The sequence below is a fragment of the Culex pipiens genome, chromosome 1 (assembly GCF_016801865.2).
Source record: "Culex pipiens pallens isolate TS chromosome 1, TS_CPP_V2, whole genome shotgun sequence".
Taxonomy (NCBI): domain Eukaryota; kingdom Metazoa; phylum Arthropoda; class Insecta; order Diptera; family Culicidae; genus Culex; species Culex pipiens.
In genome coordinates, this window is record NC_068937.1 from 128696475 (window position 1) to 128723642 (window position 27168).

General features: G+C 40.8%; 2 protein-coding genes across 2 annotated transcripts; one reads left to right on the forward strand and one right to left on the reverse strand.

Annotated features, from left to right (window-relative positions):
- Window positions 1-1456: 1456 nt before the first annotated feature.
- LOC120423528 (protein trunk) lies at window positions 1457-24894 on the reverse strand. Its single transcript, XM_039587375.2, has 2 exons — window positions 24604-24894; window positions 1457-2650 (listed from the first exon to the last, which is right to left on the reverse strand). The coding sequence occupies exon 2, from the start codon at window positions 2331-2333 to the stop codon at window positions 1590-1592; it is 744 nt and encodes a 247-aa protein (XP_039443309.1). The 5' UTR covers window positions 2334-2650; window positions 24604-24894; the 3' UTR covers window positions 1457-1589.
- On the forward strand, window positions 16483-26068 carry LOC120423527 (zinc finger protein 354A). The gene is made up of 3 exons (XM_039587373.2): window positions 16483-18196; window positions 25177-25626; window positions 25696-26068. Exons 1-3 carry the CDS (start codon window positions 16920-16922, stop codon window positions 25730-25732), a joined length of 1764 nt encoding a protein of 587 aa, XP_039443307.1. The 5' UTR covers window positions 16483-16919; the 3' UTR covers window positions 25733-26068.
- Window positions 26069-27168: the final 1100 nt, after the last annotated feature.

Sequence of the window (27168 nt, forward strand, 5' to 3'; positions counted from 1 at the left end):
CGGAAAAGTTGATGGGATGAGAATGGAATTCTTTTGAAGATACTTTTCACATGAGGAATTTTTGTGCGACTGGAGCACATTTGTTGAGCAATTTTTCTTTAAAGAGTTGTCGTTTATGCCACAATAGCGACTGCTATAAAAATAGAACGTTGATTTTGACGTTTATCGTTAAAGTGTGTGGCCAGTGTTGCCAGTCAAAAAATCTGTTGCTTCTTCCCATTAACCCTTGACAATCTTGACTGCACCCTTCCGTAAACTCATTAGGCCACTCATAATTTGATATTTATTCCAGCACCAAATTAGCCGTTTCGGAAAACCTCACCCCTCTACCAAAACCATTTGCCGGTATTCAATTTCAGTGGCTTTCCCCCTTATTTGCTAAATCCCTGCACGTCATGTTTGTTGCCATTACACTGATTTAGTCTAAAAACACGAGAGGGATTCTCTAAAAGGGTCCCCTACCGAGTTCACCCCAAACCCCGCGACGTGACTTTAAACAACACGTCTTTTGATAGGAATCTTTATTGAAATTTTCACGCCGAGGCACCACCGCGCGATCATCGCAATTGGCCGTGACTTGACGTTTCGTTCCGTTGCGCCGTTAATGAGGTCGTTAAGGTGCAGCGCAACTGTCAAATGCAGCGCCGTTACTGTCATCCCAGTGGGCGTGGGAAAACCGCGCGCGGAATTAATCAGGTCGCACGAGCTGAACTTTTTGTGTCAATTTTGAGGTAAGGAGAAATACGAAAAGAAAATCTTTTGTCCTGGAGGAGGGCTTTATTCTTTGAGAAAACAGGGTGGGTAGCACGGGGGATTATATTTTGGTCCGATGACGGAAGGTTCAAAGTGGGAATCCACCTAACAGCGGCACTCGCACAATGCCCATTATTGAGGATTAGACGAGCACTCTCACACACACAGGACTTTAATCCGGCTGGACAATGGCACAATCTTGTTCTTCTTCTCGGTGACGAGCTCAACCTACTGTGACTAATAATGACGCATACGTCGCCATAATAGTTTGACAGGTGCCCGCGCGTGCCATAATGGCGGTTCACCCCTTCCGGGCAACACTTCAACTGCAAAAAATTCCACAGTGGGCTCAAGTGGCTAATTTCTATGCATAATTTTCACACCCTTTTGCGCGCTCGAGAGCTCGCACTCCAATCAATCTGGCGTCGATTATTGTTATTAAGTCATTACACGAGCGAGTGCGACATGGTGACAAAAAATAACAACCAAATTGGCCTTATAAATATGCATTGCCACTTGAGAGAGGAGGAAAATGTTTGCGAAACGAAAATTGTTTCAATATTTATGCAAATCGTGAGGTAGGTGCAAAGGGGACGCAAAAGCCGACGATGGATGGGAAATTGATTTTTATTCGAGGGCTACTAGATCGAAGGGTTGTCAAAATTGAGTTGGAGGGACTTGCTTTCTTTTTTTCTGAAGAGTTTCGACACATGGTTTGTTTTGTCAAGTTTAAAAGTAAGGTTTATTTGCTTACACTAGAGAGATTTTCACAGGAGGAGTTGACACACTATTTACAAAATGCAATACAAGCAATAACAACAACAACTTCACCAACTTCAGTGCGCGGTACAATCGCAGCAAAAGTTGACCGCTCGTTCTTCCCAAACCCACAGCTCTCGCAATTCCCCGGGAAGACCTTCCGACCCAACGTTGGGTTGATCCGCTCCACCCGGAACACACTCCCCGGACCTCCTTCGCAGAATCTTCACCGTGAACGATCGTGGCCGGCAGTGGTAGTGTCCGTACCAGCAGCGCGTCTTGGCGCACTCCACCGTCCGCAGGAACCGCGGGAAGTACTCCAACCCCAGATCGATCCACCGGATCTTGCCCTCACACTCCCAAGGCCTGGCGTTGGACGCCGCTTGTCCCCGGCCTCGGTACGCCCGCGAAGATCTGCTCTCGTGGCTCATGTCGTTCAACAGGGCATTGAACGCCGTTTCCCTTCGTTTTAAACGCGGAGGTTTCAGCACTGGATTCGCCGTATCGCTGACGTGATGAACCGCCCATGCTGGATCATCCCCCAGCTCCATCAGATGATCTTCTTCCACGTAGAACGACGGGTATAGGCCGCGAGGACCGCCCCGCTTCCCCGTGCCCTCCCCACGAATGGCCTCCTCATCCAGCACCGGCGGCTTGTCGATGCTCATGTAGCGCGAGTTGAAGGCCGGCCCCAGAATGTCCGACAGCACCGGAGCAGGCAGCTCCGTACAGCTCTTCTTCAGTTGGCTCATGACTCGCTCCTCGGACAGCGGTGCAAAGGTAAACAACAGCACCACCAAAACGACGATCCCGCAACTCATAGTTCTTCACCGCTCAACGTCCGTCAACGCACTGATCCCGAAGCAATCGCCGGTAACGGCTTTCTTTAATCGTAGCTCTGTACCTGTGTGTACCAGGCCATAGACCATGCCGAAAGGACACGCGATCTTGTGAACCTGCCTGCTCGTCTGCAAAAAGCAGGCTATGCTGGCAAAGTGTGAAGATCGGCATGTAAACAAACAGTAGGCGGGATCGATTAGCAGTTTGCCGTTTCCATGGCTACCCGGCGGCTGTAAAAAGGGATTGCCCGGTAGTTGTGTAGTAGGCTTTTGTGCGTTGCGGGATCTTCGACGGTTCTCTACGAGGACAATAGAGTTTGGTTTATTGGTGGGAAGCTTACATTTTACCTATTTCGGGTGTATCTGTGGGAAACACTTTCGGGAATATAAGTTTACAGTGAAACGCCGTTGGTTTGACAGGTTGGCAAAACTTTCATTTGAAAATGAGTACGTGAAATACATTTTTGTTGAGTCTCCTACTGGTTCTGGTTTGCCCTGGTTTGACGTTTATTGAGGATGCCGATAAGTTTGGTTATGTCATCTCTTATAATTTACCAACGCTCTCCGATAAGCAAATTCGAAAACATTATTTTGTAGATGTTGTAAACGTCAACATTTTTTCGATTTAGCTGAAAATGTTTCAAAAATTGTTTACAAAATCGAGAAAATACATTTAAATTTTAATAAATGGCCCATGGTAAAATAGGTCGATTGGACAAAACATCGAAAGTGAACAATTGGTCTAATGTATAATAGGTCGACAGGACAAAAGTTCGGGGAAGCGGGTCAAAAATAAAAATTCAAAAGGAAAACTCCCTATGGCCTTAAATCAAATTGATATTTCACTTCTTTATTTTAAGAAATCAAAAACAAAGGTTCCTTTTATACGTGCTGATTAAACGACACTGGTAGCTGTCAAAATGCAGTTTTTTTTTTGCTATGGCAATGACTCCGAACTTATATTCGATAAATACCAACCTGCACGATTTAAAACTACATATATCTATTCTACCTGAGCGGCGCGTGTCCATACAAAACCAAGCAGGCTTCTTGGAAAAGTAAATTAGCCTTTCCTTCCTTTGACAGCTTGATCCCTGCTTCAATTAGGAGATCCGCGCCACAAAGACCATAATATCCTCCAAGAGTCATCCACAAAATTGACGCAAATTGCGCACATTGCAATAACAGTATCGGCCGAGAAATCCACTTCACGTCACCACGCACATTCGACACATTGCAATTTTCTCACCCCTCGGCGCTCAACCTAACCTATACTATTTGGCCGCCGGAAACCGAATGCAATCCGGGAAATAAAGTCCGACGGGTGTGAGATGACAAAGAATGCTATGCTTTATTGTTGTCGCCAAGAAAAAGATTTGTGTGAAGGTCCTCCGCCGTAATCCTCTTACGTCATGTCCGACGTTTAGAGGGTTTTCCTCAAGTCTCGCGTGGTAGGCCATGACGGCGGTGACACAAGTCAAGGAGATTTCTTTCTGGAAGTGTTTACGTAGCAAGCCGGGTTGCCAGCTTGATTCGATAAAAAACATACCAAAATAAACGAAATCTGGCAACCCTGCACGAAGTGACATCTTCACTTTTCCACATTCCCCGAGATTGTTCCGGTACCGAATCAAAGAATGCCAAACATGTTGTGTCCGCTATGATTTGATAGAGTCATCCACCCAGCTTATGCGGAATTTGTCATCACGAGGGGTGGTGACCACATTACCACGTGTCGGTCGTTCTTCCCCCACCCCCTCGGATGGCGAGGCACGTCAAGAAGTTTATTGAAATTCCTGGTATAAATTGCTGTTCTACGTCGGCGGACCAGAGCCGGGACCGGGGTCAATCAAGGTAAGAACGTTAATTGACGCGCGCGCCACGTGGAAAACTGGCAAACATTCCTGTCGGTCCACGTGGCGTTATTAATTGTCCGTTGATGAAGGGAAGCATTTAAATTAGTTAGTTGCAAAGTCGCGCTCCCAATAACAGTTGCTAATAAGAGTTCAATTAGCTCTCGCGGAGAAGTTTGCTGTTGCGAACAGAAAATTTTAACCTTAAAATAATTGCTGTCCGGTGACATGGTCCAAGTAAGCTGCTAACGAATTCTGTGTCAGTGGACTATCTCTAGGATGTCGCCTGCTGTGGCGGTAATGAGCAAAGGACGAGCAGTTGCTTTTTTTTCGTGACGGGCTGGACTGGAAACGCCTGCTGAGATGGGGTTGACCACATTGTTAAAAGTGGCACACTCGAGTGCAATCAGACATTGGACTGATTTGAAGACTCTAGGATGGCAACCATGCGGCGACAATCAGAGACGGGCGATGGTCATTTTGATGTCCTTTTATTGGGGTTTTGTGGAGTCATTTGGGACGTTTTTGTTTTGCAAAATGGGTGAGGATGCTTGAATGGTCTTAGATTTAGTTTGTTTACAATTCAGGAATAGAATTTACTCATTTTTAAAGTCTTTAATTTATTTCAGTAATTTTATTCAGATTAGATTCTTCAATGCTTAAAATAAAAACAATAATCATGATTTAACAATTAAACATGGTTTTTTTTGTTATGACTGATTGAAAGATTTTACCACTATTTTTAATAAACAAATTATGTAGGATAATTTATGCAAATTAATATAAATACAGTAAAAAGCTGACTCCCCCTCATTTCAACAAGTTAGTAATTTGATAACAGCTGATAATGAACTTCTCAAGTGGCCAAACCAAATCCCACCAGTTAATTACCCAGAAAAACACCCTCCAGAAATCCCGCCACAAAACCCGATTACGAATTAGTCATGGGAGCCAGCGCTGGTACGCAACAGCCCGGCAAATGAGCTCCGGCGAGGCTTCCTCCAAGGGCTCAGAATTAGTGTGACCCCAAAGTGGCCACCGCCACCAGCAAGAACCCTGCTCTGTAATCGGAGTGTAATCTCTTTTCGATCATTCGACCAGTTCATAAGCTGCCGCTCGTCTCTGTGCGGAGAAGGTGAATAAATTATGTTTCGCTTTTGGTGTTTGAAGGGTGTCGTCCCCCTCGAACTTTCCCTGCTGCAAAACGACGGCTAAACGACTGTATCTGCGCACATTTCCATTCTAGTCCTCTTGTGCTGAATTTTGGGGGGAAATCTTACTCCGGCTCAGGATCCTTCCGCGTATAATAATAACAATAATAAGATAATCTTCTTATACGCAAAATTCTGGGCTTTTTGGGTGTTGTGGAACGAAGGACGGAAATAGCTGAAATTTAGTAAGAAAAGACAAAAAAAACAGAAAAAAAAACTTATTTAAGAAACAGAATCACTAAAACTTCAAACAATCCATCATTTTCCAGAGCCCACTGAGATACGCGTATAATGCGTTCCATCTTACTTGCACATTTTGTGCGAAAAGTAAATTTCCATTCTTCGTGGCCTACTACCCTTCCCCCTAAGCCCAACACTACAAGAATCTAGATCAAAGTCTTCACGACACTGTCACCAAGCATTTTTCCTTTATTATTTGGTGAGCGCTTCTAAGCCAAAATCGGGAATTTCGCATATAGAATAACAATAATCCGCTTCGGGAAAATGCATTATCGATTACCGCACTTCCTTCCTAGGTGCCTAGCTCTTCTTTCCTGGAATTTCCCCACACCCAACTTTTTCCAGCGACATGGCAAATTTACCCCCGAAGAATGGCTTTATTACGGCATACGGTCGGTGTGCGAAAAATGTCCTCCCTATTTTTGCATGTAATGTGATTTTAGGTCATGCTCACCATGCCAAATTATGATCAAGAATTAATTTAAAAAAATGTTTAGAAAATGTATGCTTCTAAAAAAATAAATAAATAAAATTTAACAAAAATCTTTTCAAAAATATGGATTTTCCCAGCCAAGGGTAACAAGTTTTCACCGTGCAAATCGCACATTTTTCGCCAAATAGCGTGTGCGATGGGATTTTGATTACGTTACTCCCGAAAGAAACGTTTTTGTGCTACTTTCGTCCTTTGGTAGACATTTCTTTAACAATGGCTGAAAATAAGTAAATAGTACAGCGTTGGTTTTGCATAATTTTGTCAATTTGAGGATAATTTTTTTTGATTAATCCATTCAAAAACAAAAATTTAAAAAGAAAATTAAGGCTTAAAATAATACTTTACCTGTCACTCTGTAGTGTCGAAATGGCCTACTTATCATCACCAAAAATAATATTTTTGCAATTCCGTCGTGAAACTACTTACTTTTCCTATCATTCTTGATCGACGAAATAGCCTACTTTTCTGTACCAAAAATAACAGAATCAAATAGCAACACTTTTCAAAATAAATGCTGAAAAGTTCTGTTTTTCAGCACTGAAATGGGTGCTGAAAAGTTGAACTTTTCAGCACTTGTTTCGAAAAGTAACACATTTCAACATTTTTTTGATTTAAACGATTTATTGATAAAAAAGTTCAAGATGGTATGTCAGAGACATAACCGAAAGACATAGGACCAAACAATTTGAATGTGTTTTTGGATTGCTAGTGAAATCTGAAATAAGATTATTTTATTTTGTTTCATAGATTTGTCGGCAAAATTGTCATAAATGTTCTCCCAAGGTGAACCTTCTATGAGGGCCCCGGCAACTCCAGGTTGTGGCCACTACGGTCGAAATGTCAATTTTCATGTTCAGTATCAAAAACCATGAATTTTGATATCCACACGGAGAAAAAAAAATTCCCAAAATCGTGAACAAGCGTTCATGAAAATGAGAACCACGAACAAAGTGTTCAAATTTCATGGTACGTTTTTCAAAATCGTACCATGGAATTTGAACACTTTGTTCGAGGTTCCCATTTTCATGAACGCTTGTTCACGATTTTAAGAACTCTTTTTTCTCCGTGCATATTGCCACAACTCGTATGGTTCTGTTAAAGACCCTCCGGGCCCCGGGGAAACCTGCTTTGAGATCACCGGTCACTCAAGGTTGTGGCCACTATTGTCGGAATGTCAATTTTCATGTACAGTATCAAAAACCATGAATTTTGATACCAATATGCCACAACTCGTATGGTTCTGTAAAAAGTCCTCCGGGCCCCAGGGGAACCTTCTTTGAGGGCACCGGCCACTCCAGGTTGTGGCCACTACTGTCAAAATGGCGATTATTATGTTCAGTATAAAAAACCATGAATTTTGATACCCATATTGCCACAACTCGTATGTTTCTGTAAATGTCCCCCCAGGCCCCAGGGGAACCTTCTTTGAGGGCACCGGCCACTCCAGGTTGTGGCCACTACTGTCAAAATGGCCATTATTATGTTCAGTATCAAAAACCATGAATTTTGATACCCATATTGCCACAACTCGTATGTTTCTGTAAATGTCCCCCCAGGCGCCGGGGGAACCTTCTTTGAGGGCACCGGCCACTCCAGGTTGTGGCCACTACTGTCGAAATGGCCATTATTATGTTCAGTATCAAAAACCATGAATTTTGATACCCATATTGCCACAACTCGTATGTTTCTGTAAATGTCCCCCCAGGCCCCGGGGGAACCTTCTTTGAGGGCACCGGCCACTCCAGGTTGTGGCCACTACTGTCGAAATGGCCATTATTATGTTCAGTATAAAAAACCATGAATTTTGATACCCACATTGCCACAACTCGTATGTTTCTGTAAATGTCCCCCAGGCCCCGGGGGAACCTTCTTTGAGGGCACCGGCCACTCCAGGTTGTGGCCACTACTGTCAAAATGGCCATTATTATGTTCAGTATCAAAAACCATGAATTTTGATACCCATATTGCCACAACTCGTATGTTTCTGTAAATGTCCCCCCAGGCCCCGGGGGAACCTTCTTTGAGGGCACCGGCCACTCCAGGTTGTGGCCACTACTGTCGAAATGGCCATTATTATGTTCAGTATAAAAAACCATGAATTTTGATACCCATATTGCCACAACTCGTATGTTTCTGTAAATGTCCCCCCAGGCCCCGGGGGAACCTTCTTTGAGGGCACCGGCCACTCCAGGTTGTGGCCACTACTGTCAAAATGGCCATTATTATGTTCAGTATCAAAAACCATGAATTTTGATACCCATATTGCCACAACTCGTATGTTTCTGTAAATGTCCCCCCAGGCCCCGGGGGAACCTTCTTTGAGGGCACCGGCCACTCCAGGTTGTGGCCACTACTGTCAAAATGGCCATTATTATGTTCAGTATCAAAAACCATGAATTTTGATACCCATATTGCCACAACTCGTATGTTTCTGTAAATGTCCCCCCAGGCCCCAGGGGAACCTTCTTTGAGGGCACCGGCCACTCCAGGTTGTGGCCACTACTGTCAAAATGGCGATTATTATGTTCAGTATAAAAAACCATGAATTTTGATACCCATATTGCCACAACTCGTATGTTTCTGTAAATGTCCCCCCAGGCCCCAGGGGAACCTTCTTTGAGGGCACCGGCCACTCCAGGTTGTGGCCACTACTGTCAAAATGGCCATTATTATGTTCAGTATCAAAAACCATGAATTTTGATACCCATATTGCCACAACTCGTATGTTTCTGTAAATGTCCCCCCAGGCGCCGGGGGAACCTTCTTTGAGGGCACCGGCCACTCCAGGTTGTGGCCACTACTGTCGAAATGGCCATTATTATGTTCAGTATCAAAAACCATGAATTTTGATACCCATATTGCCACAACTCGTATGTTTCTGTAAATGTCCCCCCAGGCCCCGGGGGAACCTTCTTTGAGGGCACCGGCCACTCCAGGTTGTGGCCACTACTGTCGAAATGGCCATTATTATGTTCAGTATAAAAAACCATGAATTTTGATACCCATATTGCCACAACTCGTATGTTTCTGTAAATGTCCCCCCAGGCCCCGGGGGAACCTTCTTTGAGGGCACCGGCCACTCCAGGTTGTGGCCACTACTGTCAAAATGGCCATTATTATGTTCAGTATCAAAAACCATGAATTTTGATACCCATATTGCCACAACTCGTATGTTTCTGTAAATGTCCCCCCAGGCCCCAGGGGAACCTTCTTTGAGGGCACCGGCCACTCCAGGTTTTGGCCACTACTGTCAAAATGGCCATTATTATGTTCAGTATCAAAAACCATGAATTTTGATACCCATATTGCCACAACTCGTATGTTTCTGTAAATGTCCCCCCAGGCCCCGGGGGAACCTTCTTTGAGGGCACCGGCCACTCCAGGTTGTGGCCACTACTGTCGAAATGGCCATTATTATGTTCAGTATAAAAAACCATGAATTTTGATACCCATATTGCCACAACTCGTATGTTTCTGTAAATGTCCCCCCAGGCCCCGGGGGAACCTTCTTTGAGGGCACCGGCCACTCCAGGTTGTGGCCACTACTGTCAAAATGGCCATTATTATGTTCAGTATCAAAAACCATGAATTTTGATACCCATATTGCCACAACTCGTATGTTTCTGTAAATGTCCCCCCAGACCCCGGGGGAACCTTCTTTGAGGCCACCGGCCACTCCTGGTTTTGGCCACCACTGTCGAATTGGCCATTTTTCATGAGAACCGCCGCATCATAGCGACTTCCACGCCGTCCGCTTCGCTCGAATTTCCTCCTTCTGCTGCCGGTGGTTCTTCCTTCTGGTTGCTGGTCCTCTTCTTCTATTGGCCGCTGCTGCTGCTGCTCCGCGCCGGCCCGACGTGCACAGTTCGAGTGCTCGTTCCAAAGTGACTTGCTTTTGCGAAATTTTCTGCTTAAATAGCGGCACAGCCGGAGAACGGCACAAAAGGGGCGCGGTCTCGAATGCATACGCTCGCTCTGATTGGTCATCTGTCCGATTTGTACTGAAAAATTACTCATTTTGATTGCATGTTTTAAGTGCTTTAACTATGTTTAGTCAGACTATCCATGTAGTTAAACAATAGCTGAAGTCTTCCTCTTTCGATTGGTGGTCCAACCATCTGGATTGATTCACAGGGAAAAAAGATATAAGCGTTCAAAATGTCCCCTTTTTTAACGCTTAAAAGTGACGCTTTGGATCGAATTTCTGAACTGGCCCCCCAATATAGTAAATGTCAATATATGAAAATTCGACTTTAAATTTCACTCCATGGGTGTTTTTCGAAATTGCAAAAAATGTTGTATGGAACTCGTTGCAAAACTTGATTTTTTCAACACTCGTCGTATTTATCCAACTCGGTGAACCTCGTTGGATAAATGTACGACTCGTGCTGAAAAAATCCTCTTTTTGCAACTTGTTGCATAATAGTAGTTTATGCAACAAGTTGCAAAAAGAGGATTTTTTCAGCACGAGTTGTACATTTATCCAACGAGGTTTACCGAGTTGGATAAATACGACGAGTATGTATATGTATGTATGTATGATCCCCATACCCGCAGGCAACTTGGTCCTGGAACACATGTGAGCGCTAGGTGAACAATTCGATCATCTTTTACTCCGTAATCTGTACACCCACGTGCATAAGTTTTTTTGCACGAATTTTAGTGCTACAAATACCGGCGCAAAGATTAAAAAGAAACCCCTTTGCCCTACCCTAGCACCGGAAATTTGTAGCGGGTGTAGGGACACTTTGTATAGACGCCCTTGCTCCCATCACGTCACTGAGGGTATGGAGCGACGAGAAATTAATAAGCATGCCCCCCTAGTCGAACCTTCATTAGAGAAGCAGGCAATCCACAACTCACAGCGAACGACCAAAGGAACACCCTACCGCGTATATAGTAATATTGGCGTGGTTTGTCTTTACTGAAGTGTATGGATGTTAGAGTGAATGAAAGTGTCAATTGAAAATAAAAATGGAAAGCTCTCACCAAATACGAAGAATCTTGGATACAACTCAATTTCGATCGCCTCGCAATATGAAACTTGAAACTTCACAAATCTTGAATTCCTGCCTTGATCAGCAGAACCTCCGGCAGCAGTCCTGGTACCGCACGAATGACTGCAAGCGACCCACAACTTTAAAGTGGCTGGATGATGAACGCCACCCACATCTGCTTCGACAATTCTTGAAAGACGTGGAACCACAGGAACGCTTAAGCTGGTGGCCACTTCGTGAGGTTAACAAGCTCCTATCTTTCTTGTTGCTGCTGACATCTCCTTCCGGTGGAGCAACTCTTCCGAGTCGTGAATTCTGCTTGTCACTTCCACCAATTTCTTGAAGCGGAAATAGGAACGAGATCTCCGGATTTTGCAAAACTTTTAGACAAGACAATTAGAAAGGTTAAAAAATGACAGCAATCAAAAACGCGTCCGACCACGGGCACAGATTGCTTCGATCCCCAGCATGGGTAAATAACAAGGGAAAATCCCGAGTTGGATAAATACGACGAGTGCTGAAAAAATCAAGTTTTGCAACGAGTTGCTAACAACACTTTTTGCAATTCCTAAAAACGCTAATTTGATGGAATTTTATGTCAAACATTCATGTGTTTAGTAAATTCATCGTTCAAAACAAAACAATATTGAAAAATGTTACTTTTCGATACTAGTGCTGAAAAGTTCAACTTTTCAGCACCCATTTCAGTGCTGAAAAGTAGAACTTTTCAGTACTGTTATTGAAAGGTATTAATTTTCCATTCTGTTATTTTTGGTAGGGAAAAGTAGGCCGTTTCGTTTCTCCAGAAGGGCAGGAAAAGTTGACAGTTTCATAGTGGAATTGCAAAAACTACTATTTTCACATCTTACACGGGACTCACACTTACTTTCAAACCAAACGTTTAGTAGTAATTGTGTGCTCTGTGTAAAGAGGATGTCAAACCATCGGGGTTTCAGCAATGATTTAAAAAGTTGAACATTTCAGCACTTGTACTGAAAAATAATACTTTTCGAAACTGTTTCGCTTTTTGAGTTGATTAAATATACTAATAAATCCTACTTAAAAGTCTGGAGTTTTTTTTTGAAAAGGTCCAATAAACCAAATTTCCAGTATTTGCCTTTTGAGTGTTTTTGAACCGCTTACAGATATAAGCTAATTTACTATCCAGGTTACTATACTACACTGAAAAAATATTATGTTTTCAATTAGGCTGGTACAAATATTTTTAAAAGTTTTTGTCACCCCCCCCATTCAAAATTAGGCCGAAAAATCAGGGGGCAAAAAAAAATATTTTTACAATAAACTTCAAAATTTCAATGAAAATTCAAGTGCAACCAGCTGAAATCAAATTAAAATACATTCTTCTGCGTTAAAAATCATTTTTAGCATGTTTGGGTTTATTAAAAATTCTTAAGATTTTTTGAAAATTTTCGATGCAAAATCTTTTTTTTTCGATACAATTTTTGTGTTTGTCAGATCTTAGATTTTTTGAAAACTAATGATTGCAAAACAACTGAACTAGTGTAAAATGCATTTTAAAACACTTTTTTCATTTTAATGTGAAGACTATGCCCCCCCCCCTGACTTCGGCCAGGGCCGAGGGACAAAAACTTTTTTAAATATTTGCATCGGCCTTATGAGCAATGTAATTAGCTTATATCTGTAAGCCCATACATCCAATTGAAATGTGGTCAAAAACAAACTTATGGGAAATTGGACGAGCTTTCCGGTAAAAATATTTTCGAGACTGAAAAATCAAGTCTGTCATATAGAAATTGCCAAAAACCATCAAAAAACCTATTTTTTCAACAATTTTATTTTTAAAGCCGCTTTAACTTCACAAGGATTGGACTTAGGACAATGGTCTATATGGAAACTTTTATGTAAAATTGTCTGAAGAATCGACTCTCGTGTTCGGTTTTTGAAAATACTGATGTTTAGAGCATCGAATTTGACTTTTAAACTTAAAAAGCAAAAAATCTCATAATAACAAGCAAAAGTTTCAACATTTGAATGAAAAAAGTGTTCTAAAATGTATTTCACACAAGTTCAGTTGTATTGTAATCATTAGTTTAAAAAAATGTAAAATATGGCGAAAACAAAAATTTTAGCGTCCATTCCTCAAACTACCCCACATCTATTAGCTACTAGAGTCACACCACAATATTCCTCTAATTGGTCGCAGTGGTCATAAGGCTCAACAAAAAAAAAATTAGCTACTTCGAAGTTTATTTTTGCATTTTTCTCCTTCTTTGTCCAATTCGCTCTCTTCGCGCTTTCTGACCATTTCGAACAAATCAGCTGTTGAAAGGTAGTCCATATCTCAGCTCAGGATAACATCTGCACCAATGTAATTTTTGAAGCAACCTAATAAAATGAATGAAATGAATGAAAATTTTTAGCGATTTTTTGCGTTACTGAACATCGAAAATTTTCAAAAAATCTAAAAATGTTTGAATAAATCTAAACATGCTTAAAATGATCCTTAACGCAAGGGAATGCAATTTAAATTAATTTCAGCTGATTGCACTTAAGTTTCAATGTATTTTTTAAGTCCTTTGAACAAAATTGCCCCCTGATTTTTTGTGAGTGGCAAAAACTTCTAAAAATATTTGTATCTGCCTAAAACGACAAAAATATCCAAAATTCCCAACATGAGCAAAATTACCAAAATGGCCAAAATTACAAAAAAAAAATGCCAAAATTACCAAACATTCAAAAATGACCAAATGGAGCAAAATACCAAAATGTCCAGAATTTCCAAAATGAACAAAATTTCCAAAATGACCAAAATAACCAAAACGAACAGAACAGATCAAAATGACTAAAATGACCACAACGATCCAAATGACCAAAATAACCAAAATGACCAAATTGACCAAAACGAACAGAACGATCAAAACGACCAAAGTGGCCAACATTACCAAAAACAACCAACATGACCAAAATGACTAAAACAACCAAGACGACTAAAACGACCAAAATAACCAAAACAACCAAAACGACCAAAATGACATAAATTCCAAAAATGACTAAAATGACCAAAATGACCAAAACTACCAAAATAATCAAAATGACCAAAATGATCAACTTGACCAAAACGAACAGAACGATCAAAACGACCAAAATGGCCAAAACGACCAAAACGAACAAAATGACCAAAATTACCAAAATGACCAAAATGACTCAAATGCCAAAATGACCAAAACGAACAGAACGATCAAAACGACTAAAATGTCCAAAATGACTAAAATGACCGAAATTCCAAAAATGACCAAAATGATAAAAACGACCAAAATAACCAAAACGAACAGAACGATCAAAACGATCAAAACGACCAAAATTACCAAAAACGACCAACATGACCAAAATGACTAAAACAACTAATACGATTAAAACATAAATTCCAAAAATGTCTGAAATGACCAAAATGACCAAAACGAACAAAACGATCAAAACGACCAAAACAACCAAAGCGACCAAAATTACTAGATCGATCATAATGACCAAAATTCCAAAAATTACAAAAATAACTAAAATGACTAAATTGACCAAAATGACCAAAACGACCAAAACAAACAGAACGATCAAAACGAATAAAAATTATCAAAATGACCAAAACGAACAGAACGATCAAAACGACTAAAATGTCCAAAATGACTAAAATGACCGAAATTCCAAAAATGACAAAAATGACCAAAATAACTAAAATTACTAAAACAACTAAAACGACCAAAACGAACAGAACGATCAAATGGACCCAAATGGCCAAAATTACAAAAATGTAAAAAAGGCAAAAATGAGGAAAACGACCATAATTTAAAAATTATTATGAAATTATACTATGATAGAAATGACACAAATGTCAAACATAAAAAATAAAAATAGCAAAAAATTAAAAATTGACAAAAAAAGACGAAAAAGTCTAAATATCTCTAACACTTTAAAAAGCAAAAAAAATAAATAAATAAAATAAATAAAAGTGAATTAAAAAACGTTACTTAATCCACCTTTAGGTGGTTGCTGCCTTCCTCGTATTCATAAAGCCTCAAAAAAGTGTATTAAAAACACTTAAGTACTTATAACTTTTGATAGGGTTATCAGGTCTTCAATCTTTTGAGCTCGTTGGAAAGATCTTTTGATAACCTATCTAACGATGGGTTGTATGATAGATCCGGACAGCTTTTTCATCAAAATATTTGAGATCCGACCTCAAAAAAGTTTATAAATAACACTTAAGTGCTCATAACTTTTGATGGGGTTGTCAGATCTTGAATCTTTTTAACGCGTTGGAAAGGTCTTTCAAATACCGATATACGATATGATATATAGCAAGACGGGGTTTCTCACAAAAAAAAAACCACCCTTTTTCAATCTTCCGAAGTTTAGGTAATATCGTTTTTTTAGCATAACTTTTGAAGTACTTTTCTAAACTTCATAATATTAGCTAGGGTCTTGTGGGACCCCAAGACGGATCGAATTAGACTTAAACGGTCCAAATCGGTTCAGCCAGTCCGGGGATAATCTTACAGACGCACAGACATTTGTTCAGAATTTGATTCGATGTCGATAGGTATACGTGAAGGTGGGTCTACGAGGTCCTATAAAGAAGTTCATTTTTCGAGTGATTTTATAGCCTTTCCTCTTTGAGGTGAGGAAGGCAAAACCTTTAAAAAAGTATAACAAATTTAATCGTTAAAAAGTTTAAATTTAAAACAATTCAAAACAGATAGGTGATAGAGTCAAAAAAAGTCAAGAAATAAAATAATTGTTTTTTTTTGCAATGACCTAAACGTATTCGATAGATCGAAAATATTAAATTGTATTGGTAGATTGTCAATACTAGTTTCAATGATGTTTTAGTCCCCGGCTATTCAAATCTTTTCCAGACCATTAGGAAGAAAATTAAATAAATTGTTACTAAGAATTGAATTTATTACTGAATCGAATTTACTAAAAGCAAACAGAAAAAGAAGTGTGTGTGTGTGCAAAAAAAACCTCAAATCCACACTCACGCGCTCAGGTGTCAAGTGGTTGGGAAAAAAGACCCCACACAAGGCATTCCGGAAGCCCTCCCAAATTGCTCCACGCAGTCGCTCACACATAACCTCATACACACACTCACATAAACGCAGAATGAATAAAAACATTTCCGGCAGCGTTGCTCAGCGGATCCAATCCCAGCAACCTGACGATGGATGGGGCTGAAGCACATAACATTTCTGTCCAGCTCAGCAAACCATGGCCTGCTACCACCACCACGACCACCACCATCATCATCATCATCGGGATGCTGCGGTCTTCCCACACCCAACATAACAAAACAACACATAGCTGCAGCTACAGATTTTGTGTGACAATTTGCGACGACGACGACGGCTACTTCGATGAATAAACCAGAATCGTCGTCGCGCGCCCCGTTAAACAATGCAAAAGAGGGCGTGACCACGTGGCGGCATGCACGTGCCAGAGAGCTATTTTTGGGAGTTTTGGCAAAGCAGAGGACCTCCGATCCGATGCATCCGCGGCACCTGTTGCTTCCTCTCTTGGCACGGTGGAGAGCATTCCGGTAGGCGGTGACGGACATGCGCAGTCCGCGGCTGAAGGACCATTGGCTGGAGACATCAACACAAGGGGGTCAGGACACGGATTCGACTGGCGGAAGCTCAACAGTTCAGTTCAGTTGCAGCTGAACCGCGGTCAACGTCGAACGTCTTCTTCCGGATAAGCTACGAGGGAAGTTTTGTGTGTGTGTGTCATGCAAGTTTTGTAAGATGGAAGTTGGTGGTCAGAGGATGCTAGCTTACAGTGGTGCCACAGTTCAGGAACACCAGGAAACGGGAGTAGCCGCTTCGGAATCGAGCTATTTCCAGCAGTTCTTCTACCCACAACAGCGAAACCTGGTCCAGATTCCACTGGATCTGTCGCTGCGACAACCGGGCGATGTCCCGATGACTCCACCGACGACGCCGTCGCCCCCGCGAAAGCGTACCAAAGTGTCCGCGACCACCTCCGGCGAAGATGTCCGCAGCGGTCAGTTCTCCGACACTCCGGTCTGCATCGACAACAAGAAGTACTTTGCTAACACCGGACAGCACTTCCGATACTTTGACGATTCGGCACGGCTACCACCGTTCAAGGCGTTCCGCGAACCTCCAACGGAACCGCAAGCGGAAGAGTTCATCGATATCACCGGCCAGGAGGAGGATTCCAACGTGGACGTCGAATCCCTGGAAGATCGAGAAGAGGAAGACGACGACGACGACGACAGCCAGCAGTCGATCAACATCGTTGACAGCGAAGACAAGGAGAACGAAGCTGCCGTACTAGTAGATGGTCAGCGGTACTTTGAGAACGAGAAACTTCACCTGCAAGCCATCGAAGGATTCGCCCAGCTCTTCGAACGCAGCTTCGTCGGATACGATCGTCCGCGTCCTTCCAACAAACAACCTCGCCCGAAGGCCGAACGCCGACGGATCAAGACCCGCAAGCAGCTGGTCGATGAAGACAACACCAGCCCAGTGTCCGGAACCCTTATTCGCAAACTTGCCGACGGCGAAGAGCTCGTCGTGCGCAAAGGAGACATCGACCCGGCTTTCAACGTGGTCGAAATCACCGACGAAGCGAAGGAACTCCTGTCCAAGATCGACAACAAGATCGGATCGTACCTCTGTCAGCTGTGCCGAGCCCTGTACGACGATGCGTTCGGATTGGCCCAGCACCGATGTTCCCGGATCGTGCACATCGAGTACCGATGTTCGGAATGTGATAAGGTGTTCAACTGTCCGGCGAACCTAGCCTCGCACAAGCGCTGGCACAAGCCGAGGGGAGTTGGTGGTGAAGGGGGAGGAAGAAAGGGAGGGAAAGTTAGTGAGGGAAGCCGGAAGAGCCAGGATGATGAGTGCATCGAGATTGTGGATACGGAAGCGGACGGAGAGAGGCAGCAGCAAAAACAACAGATGGAACGACAGGATTCGGTGCCGACGGAAGTGGTTGTGGAGCGGCAGGAGGAAAGTTACGGCTGTGGCCAGTGTGGGAAGAGCTTTCGAAGGTGAGAAGTTAACAAAGAATCGTAGAAGTGAAAAAGGATTGGAATTAGAAGATTCTTGTAAAACTTTGGATACTTTCGACCTATTTGGGTAAAACTTGAAGAATGGCATAGACGAGAACGGAATATTCTCCAAAGTGTATTGCGTCGAACAATGAACTGGAAGTATAAATATAAACATCAGTTGGAAAACGTGCTTTGACAGTTTAAAGCAATCCTTCGCCGAATTGATGGATCCAAATTTGGAGATTTTTGAAGAGAGTTTTGGAGAGTATGCTACAAAAAATAATGGCAAAACAACGTGAATCGCGATAAAGGAGCTATTACACTACAAACAAACAAACTGGCACTTTTTGACAGTTTGCCAGCTTGCCTGCTTTGTTTGTTTGTCTGGATTTGTTTGTACAAACGTCAACCTGCATTCATTTTGTCATGTTTGCAAGTTTGCCGCAACTGTTTGTTTGTTTGCGGTAGTGTAATGGATCCTTAACTTGTGATGATTATAAGCACACCCCTTATATTTATATATTTTTCAACCCTGCAAAATTAGAAAAACACGAAATTTTCAAATGATTTTTTTGTTTTAAATGAAAAAATGATTCTTCTGGGTTGATGTAGATTCGAAAAGTACATTAAATCTATATATATAAAAAAATCGACGGTTTTGTTCGAACGCGAATCAGTTTAATACGAAGCGTCGGATCGAGGTGCTCTTTGTTGCGTTGGGTTCGTATAAGCACAAGGAAGGTTTATATGCTAAAAAAATCCCACTTTGGCCACTCTGGGACCGATTCCGGAGCATCTGCAGATTTTATGGGAAAATTTACGTAAAACAAATTTTGATCGCAGGAGGCTGAAAAAGCAAACAAACAGCTTAAAAATGGAAGGGGTCGTACCGCCCTTCTATCACGAGATATCAAAAGAGACAAAAGTTACCCTTTAAGCCAAAGTTCCACGCTGTGTGATTTGGCGGAGAATGACCCAATTACGTTACGTTCATTATTATTTTTTTGATGTATTTTTTTCAAATTAAGGTTTCTTCAATTTAAATTTTTTAAACAATATATCGGAAAAAGACGTTAAACTTCAGAAACAAAATATTTCCATAAATTTACTGATGCTTTGCCAATTTTTGACAGTAGCTTAACTGTAATGATGATGTTTAAGACATTTTGTGATACTTTTTGTTCAGAATTTTTTTCAATCTGGATAGAAATGTGAAAATTAGCTTTATTTTTTTTTGTGGTAGCGATGTAGTAATCCATTCCCCACGGCAAAACCACACCGCTTTTACTTTCATAAAAAGGTGATTGTTATGGTCAGATTACCAGACGAATAAAAATTGATGATCGAGCAGTTTTTGAAGTTTCACTTTTTTAAACTCAACAACACGTTAAAGAAAATTGAATTGGAAAAATACAATTAGATGTTTGTTTTACTAAGTTTATTTAAATACTGCTGATGAAAAGTTCAAAGTTGTTCAAGCTCAATAAAAAATGGCAAAATAAATTTTTGTTGTCACCAACATCAATTTTGTAGCGTTATTGGAACATTTTTCAAATTTACTATGAAAATTGTTCGTGTGAAAATGCCTTATCTAAAGATATTTTTGAATGACACCTAGAAACTGATTTAGCTGGATTTAGTGTAAAATTGTCCAACGAATCCGTGTAAAATTGTCCAAACGAATCGCGAAGTAAAATACTTTCAACGGCCTTACTTACTTTTATCATTTATCTTGTTTTAAAATTTGTCGAATACTTACTCTTAGGATACTTTCAACACTTCTTTGCCATCTTAGTACGATTTCATACCATTATGTATTCGTGTTTTTCATTAAGAATTCATAAATTCGTATTTTTTATTTTATAAAAAAAATCTTTGACCTACGAATGTCACTCCGGTTTACGATACTCCAAGAAAAAAACAATTCATAACTGCATTAATACTTGTATTATTTTCATACCTAACATAAATGTTGAGTAGGGTGACAATAAAAAAAAATTGACATCAGGGATCCCCTCTGACTCGATTCCTTATGCAAAAATAAGTACCGTAAACCGGGGTGACTTTGATAGGATTTCAATTTGTTTTCAGCATATTTTCCAACAGGTAAGGTTTTTCTCAAGATTGTTATTTTTAAAACATGTACTGGGGTAGACTACACAAAGTCCATGCACTATTTCGGAATAAAAGTTTAGAATGTTTAGAAAAATAGTTAAGTTAAAAATTCTTAGTTTTAATTCCGGGGTGACTTTGATAGTCATAGTTTTTCTTGTTAAAATCATATTTAAGATATTCAAACTTTATTTGTACCCTAAATGTACCATCACTAAAGCAGCTGATATAGTTTTTAAGAAAAAAAAAACAATGTTTGTATTTAGTTAACTAAGTGTATAAGCTTTTAAGCAAAATACAAATAAATTTAAGGTAAAATTGTTAAAAAGTCGAAATTTCGCGTAAAATTTGTTAAAACTGGTTTTTTTTTATAAAATTATCGATTTATTTTGCATTTTTTACAGAATTTGAAACACGAATCACAAGTTTTCACATTTTAGATGAAATTTATTTATTTTTATTTTATTTTCTTATAAATTTGGAGATTTTTTTGAAAGGTGTTTCAAAAACACATATTATTTATTATTTACAAATTTATTTAACCTTCTCCTAGTGGAATATTGTCCAAAGAATCTGAAAATGCATTCCGTTTTCCGATTAAAAAAAATCATGACACTTTGAGAAGTTTAAAATAATGACTTTCATCAACATTTTCTTAACTATAGCTAACTAACTATTTACACTTGTTAAAATTTTATGAAAAGTTCTTCTTGAGATACTTTGAACACTTCTCTACCATGGTCAGTATGTTTCTAAACCATTCCTTACGTATTTTAATTGTACTCTTCATTTTGCGAAAAAATCGCAAACCTATCAAAGTCACCCCGGCTATCAAAGTCACCTCGTTTTACGGTATCTGTGCCAATTTTGAGCCAAATCAGTTAAGGCATAAGGGTCGTTATTTACCGTTTAAGTCTCATGGGAAAATCGCAAAAATGTATGCAGAAAAATAATCGTTTCTGTATTTTTCCGCCAGGTGGCGCGGGTCTCGTTCAAAATTGTCCAAGTGTGAGATTCTTTTAAGAAATTCAATTCCCTACAACTTTGCCAAAGGGTGCAAAACGATCTGAGTTGATCCTGATTTTTGGTGATATTTTCAGTCAAAAATACTTTCTTGCACACTTTCTAAATACCTCTATTGAAACTATTTCAAGTATATATGCCGATTTCTTTTCATCGCATTGCTAATAACTCATCAGGATCAACTCGGATCATCTTGCACCCTTGGACAAATTTGTAGGAAATTGAATTTCCTATAAGAATCTCACACTTGGACAATTTTGGGCGAGACATGCGTCACCTGCTGTTTTTGCGATTTTTCCCATATAAATGATAAAAAGCGACCCTTTAACTTAAATCGATTTGGCTCTAAACTGGCACAGTTACTTATTAAAGAAAGAATCCAGCCGAGCCAGGAGGTATCTCTTGAGATTTGCCAAAATTTTTAATTTTTCTTGCCACCCAAATGTTGAGTCAAGTTGAGCAAGCCAATAAGTAAAATTTGAGTGATTGATTGCCTGTTAATTTATTGCAATTTAAAAATACTTGATTAAAGGGAAAAGTTCCATTAAAATGAAAAAAAGTGATCAGAAATGGTTTTGAATCGTGTTTTCTATTGTGGATTTAGCTGGTTGTTGGATTTTTAGGTATCTTCTCACGGTCATTGCACTGAAAAAACCCAACACAGCAAGTTCACATGCTTTTTCACGTGAGCTAATCCAAAAACTAACACAATGAATTAACATGCTTTTCCTTTGATTTAGACATGACTTTCATTATAAATGCACGTGAAAACCGCGTCAGCTACACCCATCTTGATCCACTCTTTTTCCATGGGATTTTCATCCCAGATTCACGTGAATTGCACTTCGATTCACCCCAATTGACTTTTCCTTCAGGTTTCAAGTGAATTTCACGTTACTATCGAATGTTTTGATTTTGAAGTTCGAAATGAAAAAATAGTCTAAGTGAAGATGGCCACTCACATTAAATCTGAGTCAGAGCTCCCGCGTTTAAATTTGATTATTCGCCAGAAAAGAGGGTGTTTTCGCGAAATTGTGGCAGGATTATTTCTAAAACTATGGTAAGTATTTTCTAAATATTTCTTTGGACAAAAATTTATGCCTAACCATTTTTTTAATCGTATTTCCAGGGAATCACCTGCTTCTCGCCATCGCTGCCTCAAAAATTTTGAAGTACCTGCCTAAGATTTTTTCTGGGGATGATGACTGACCCCCATCGAGGCATGATTATGATGGTCAACGAGGATCCGGAAATGTCCAAGGAGACCCGTGAGAGTCCCGGTGTGTGACGCAGGAGCACGGTTTGCTGCTCTTGCGGAGAGCAATTTTTTTGTGAAGTGTGAATGAAAAAGTGAAGTGTATGTGTATTCTCGAAGAAGACTTACAGTGTAATATATATTAAGAAATAAATGGAAAACTAATGAATAGCACAATGCATTTTTTTTTTTCAAAACATGAATAAATAAAAATAAAAAAAGGTTACCTAAAATCTTCACTTGAAAAGCAAATGAAAAACATTTGGTTTAAATGTGAAATCCATTTCATTTTCATAAGCATTTCTTATGAATATCACGTGAAACGACACATGAAACTAACGTGAATTTCATTTGGTTTTAACATGCAGCGCGATGAAAATTATCTATGTGATTTACACATGACATTCACATGCAAAGTGGTATGGGGCAGATTCATGTGTAAAACATGTGATATTACTATGGGCCTTTCTTTCAGTGTGGAGACGGTCGTGGATAGACCTAGGGGTTCCCAATTGATGTGAAAATTTCAATTAATAGAAAAATTATGGATTCAAATTTTGATTTTGGCTATCCCCAAGTAACCGCGAAGCACTAAATAGCAGCATTAAATCAGCATTATATTGGCATTTAATACCAGCAAATAATGCTTCAAAACATTTAATCAGCACTTTTCCCTTGAGAAATATTTCAAGTGGCGCACAGTGATGCCGATTTAATGCTTCGCCGAAAGCTCGAACAAAAACAAACTGCTTTATCGACGTCAAGGCTGGGAAAAAAAGAACAGCTGCTCCACTCACACTTGGTGGTGGGCCTCCTTTGTTTTTTTTCTCCTGTTGCGTTTCATGTGTGAGTGTGACACTTTGATGTTATTCTTACATTTTTCTCGTCGATCTCCAGGATGCGCGCCAGCCAACTGATGTATTCGGAATTGAGTGTTTGTTTTGAAAGTTTTAATCGATGTGGTTGATGCATCGAACATTAATTAAGACTTGCTTTCTGCTGTTTCGAGTTTCCGTTGTGATTTCGTTGGACGGAAATTATCGATTATCACTCAGCAAATTGTGGCCAGCCAGTCAAGTGCAGTACAATTAATTACGGGTTAAAAGGGACAAGCACTGGCTAACGGCTAACGGGAACTGCTTTTCCGAGGAGTGCTTGGTCCACGGTTGGCAAAATTTCACAAAGTGTATCAGACTTCCGGAAAGCAGCTTTTTGCTTGTGAGAAAAGTAATTCAATTTACCAGAGAACCTTTGAAAATGTCCTTTGTGCTATGGGAATATGTTTTGAAAAATTTGACTTAATTACAGGCTGCGGTTTTGTACAAAAAAAAAACAAAAAAAAAACACTTCAATCAGCGGGAATTGAACCCAGTTCATGCAAAATTGAAACTGATGCACACCGGGGGAACTGCGCCTTAGCCCGCACGCTTACTAGAACGGTATGATGGGAGAAGGATTAAAGTCAATAAGAGCGTGCCTGACTTTGAAGCATTCGCAAAGCTTATTTACTACTTCAAAACATTCCAGTGCTGATTTAGTACTGAATTAATACTTCAATTTAGTGCTTGTGGTTACTTGGGTCATCTCCGACATCAGAAATTATTAGTTGATCATGTTCGCAATTTTTTTAATTCAGTCAGAAAAATATTATTTTTCTTGATTTTTTTTTTCATTTTTAATTACATGATCACCTCTAAATCTGGCTCGATGCCGCCATCATGCGACCGCGTCCTCTGTTTGTTTGTCAACAAAGCTGCAGCTGGATCGTGAGACAAAGTGAGGGGGGAGAGGTTTTGACATTGTTATGCCCGCATCTGACCCGCCGCCTATTTCGACGGTCGTTGAGCCGACGGTCGTTTCCAACGACCGAATCCAGTTAAGAACCGATCGTACAATACCGTTGTACATACAAATTTACATAAGGATTTTAGGACCCTATTATAACAGAAAGGATGGCAGTTTTTTTTTCAACTAGGCATTTGCTTTCTGTCACGATGTTAAATATTTCACTTACCTTGGTACTTTTTTATCTGGTGTCATGGTTGCTTTTCACATTTTTTTCAACACCAGAACACAAGAAGCAATTTAAGAAATTCATTGTAGGAGCTTTTACCCTACCAAAAACATTCGATAAGACACCTTGAAAACTGCACAAAATATGTACTAAACACATTCAAGGATCTTTTTAACAAACAGTATCGAATTACGAGCACATTCGTCACAAAAAAGGATATTTCGATGAGATTAAATATTAAAATTATTTTCACTTCCCGAGCACTCCCGACGACAGCCGACGACGACCCGCGACCAAAACAGGAAGCTGTCAATGAATCGAATAAGAGCAGGGTTGTACTTGGTTTACAAGATTTCAAATTTTCTCGAGGGAGCATCCATAAAAAACGTTATAATTGTGAAGAATTCTTATATTTAAATATTAGAAATTTTGTTTCTTCTTTATTCTTGGAAACTTTAAAATTATCAACTGCAGTGTATAATTCTTAAAAGTAATTTTGAATATGCTTCAACTAGATTCTGAGCACAATAATGTTTATCATAAGCTGATCCCTATCTCCATTCCCTATTCCAGGCAAAGTTACCTGAAGAAACACCTACAATCCCATCAATCCCAGCTGGACTCCTCAACAACGTCGCCATCCCGTTCCGTCAACGGCACTTCCGCCTCCAGCGCACCATCCGGTAGTGCCATGCTGTCGGCGGCCACACTGGTCCACCAAAATGCCGCTGCGGCCGCAGCACTCTTTTGCGGTCAACCCTCGACGACGCTATCCCACTCGTCCCAAGCCAGTCCTCTCACCAACGGTCACGTCCACCACGGTCCGTCGGCGTCGTTCGTCCGGAACGGACTGTTCCCGTTTGCCAGTTATGGCAGTGGCCACTTTACGAAGGATTTGGCCGGATATTCGGAGCTGGAAAAGCGCCGCTGGCAGTCGCTCAGTGAGCTGTACCTGCAGCAGCGGGAACGGCTTTCGGCGTTCCAGTACGTGCGGCACCACCAGTACGAGGACTACTTGAAAAGGTTAGCTTGGTGGGAATTTTCTGGGGTTGATTTGAGCGACTCTAATTTTATATTTTTTTCTTGCAACAGCTTTCAACCGTTCCAGTTTGGGCGGGACAAGACCTGACAGAACGTGTTGCGGCCAGTGCCGCGTCTCGCTGCACCGGTCTGGCCGCATGGACAGCCCGTTCCGGGGGCGTCATCGTCGTCGACCAGTCCCAGTGAACCGCAACAACCGGTTGTAGTGAGTCAAACGACACCGCCAGTGGTGCCACCGACGGCAGCAGCTCGCATTCTTGAGCATGTTCATCAAAATACTGTGTATGAGCGACTGGAGTGAAGAAAGTTGGTGATTGTTAGGCAAAAATGGTTAGTTTTTGGAAAGTGAATCTTAAGTAACCAAATTACCAAGGTTCAGATTTCGAAAGTAAGTGTGATCGTTCGCTAGATTTCCCGTAGGACCGTGTTACACGGAAAATAATCTCATGATTTATTCTATATGTATACTGCACATATCCAATTTTTAAATTAGCGTAATAAAACCTATGACGCATCTATTAATCCCCATATGCCTAACAAATATGTGTTATAGGCAATCTTCTTAGATTTTATATGCGTAGGCATATAACCGAATTTTACTTCTGCTCGATATAAAATATTATTTTAGCAAGTATGCTTTGTACACTCCACATATAACATTTATATGCGAGATACTATAGATTTTTGCAGAATGCTTTTTCACATGAAATGTATATGCAAGGTTCACAACAGTTATGAATGTGTGCCAAAATGTGTACATGATCGCGTGCGCGTGTGTGTCAGTGTGTCTGCCAGCAGCAACAGCCGCGGTTCATTTTGTCTGCGCTCAATTTCGCGCACCGAGACAGTTCCGGCTTGAAGGTGTTCTAGATCTCCAACCCGACCAGATTCAGAGCCTGTTTGGCCACATCGGTAAGATAAACGAGATCCGGCTGTAACCGATGATCCGGGGTGTGACCTGGTCCGTGCACGGTGTCCCGGGTTTGCCACTTTGATAGCAGCTGCGTGGCCGTGTTCGTACACCTCGGGTGCAGATCGTGCAGGAGATGCAGATGGCCGTCAACGGGTGGTGAAAAGCGTCGTCGGAATGGTTCCGAACCAGGTTTGTAGAAGAGATGTGTGTGTATGTGTGGTGTGAAACCAATCGTTTCTTCCTTTTATAGATTCGGTGTATCCGCCGCTGCCGGGCAACCACGATGCGAAAAAGTTCTGGAAGACGCGTCGCACTTTGTTGGAGCTGGATGTGATCTCGGCCATGTGTTTGGAGAATCTGATGGACCACTTCACGCGACCGGTGAGGTAAAGGACGCTCGCTGTTCCGAAACTCAAGGCATGCAATGTTCGGAGTCCTGCGAGTGCAGGAAACAAAGAGCAACGAGGCAGCCGGTTGACTTCTCTCGGTGCTACTCAAAACGATCTCCTCCAAGAAAGAAACGGAACCGCTCCCGTACCAGAAACTGCCGCAAGCGCTCCAAGTTCTGCCATCGTGGATTAATAAAAGATTAAAAATAAGTTTTTTTTGTT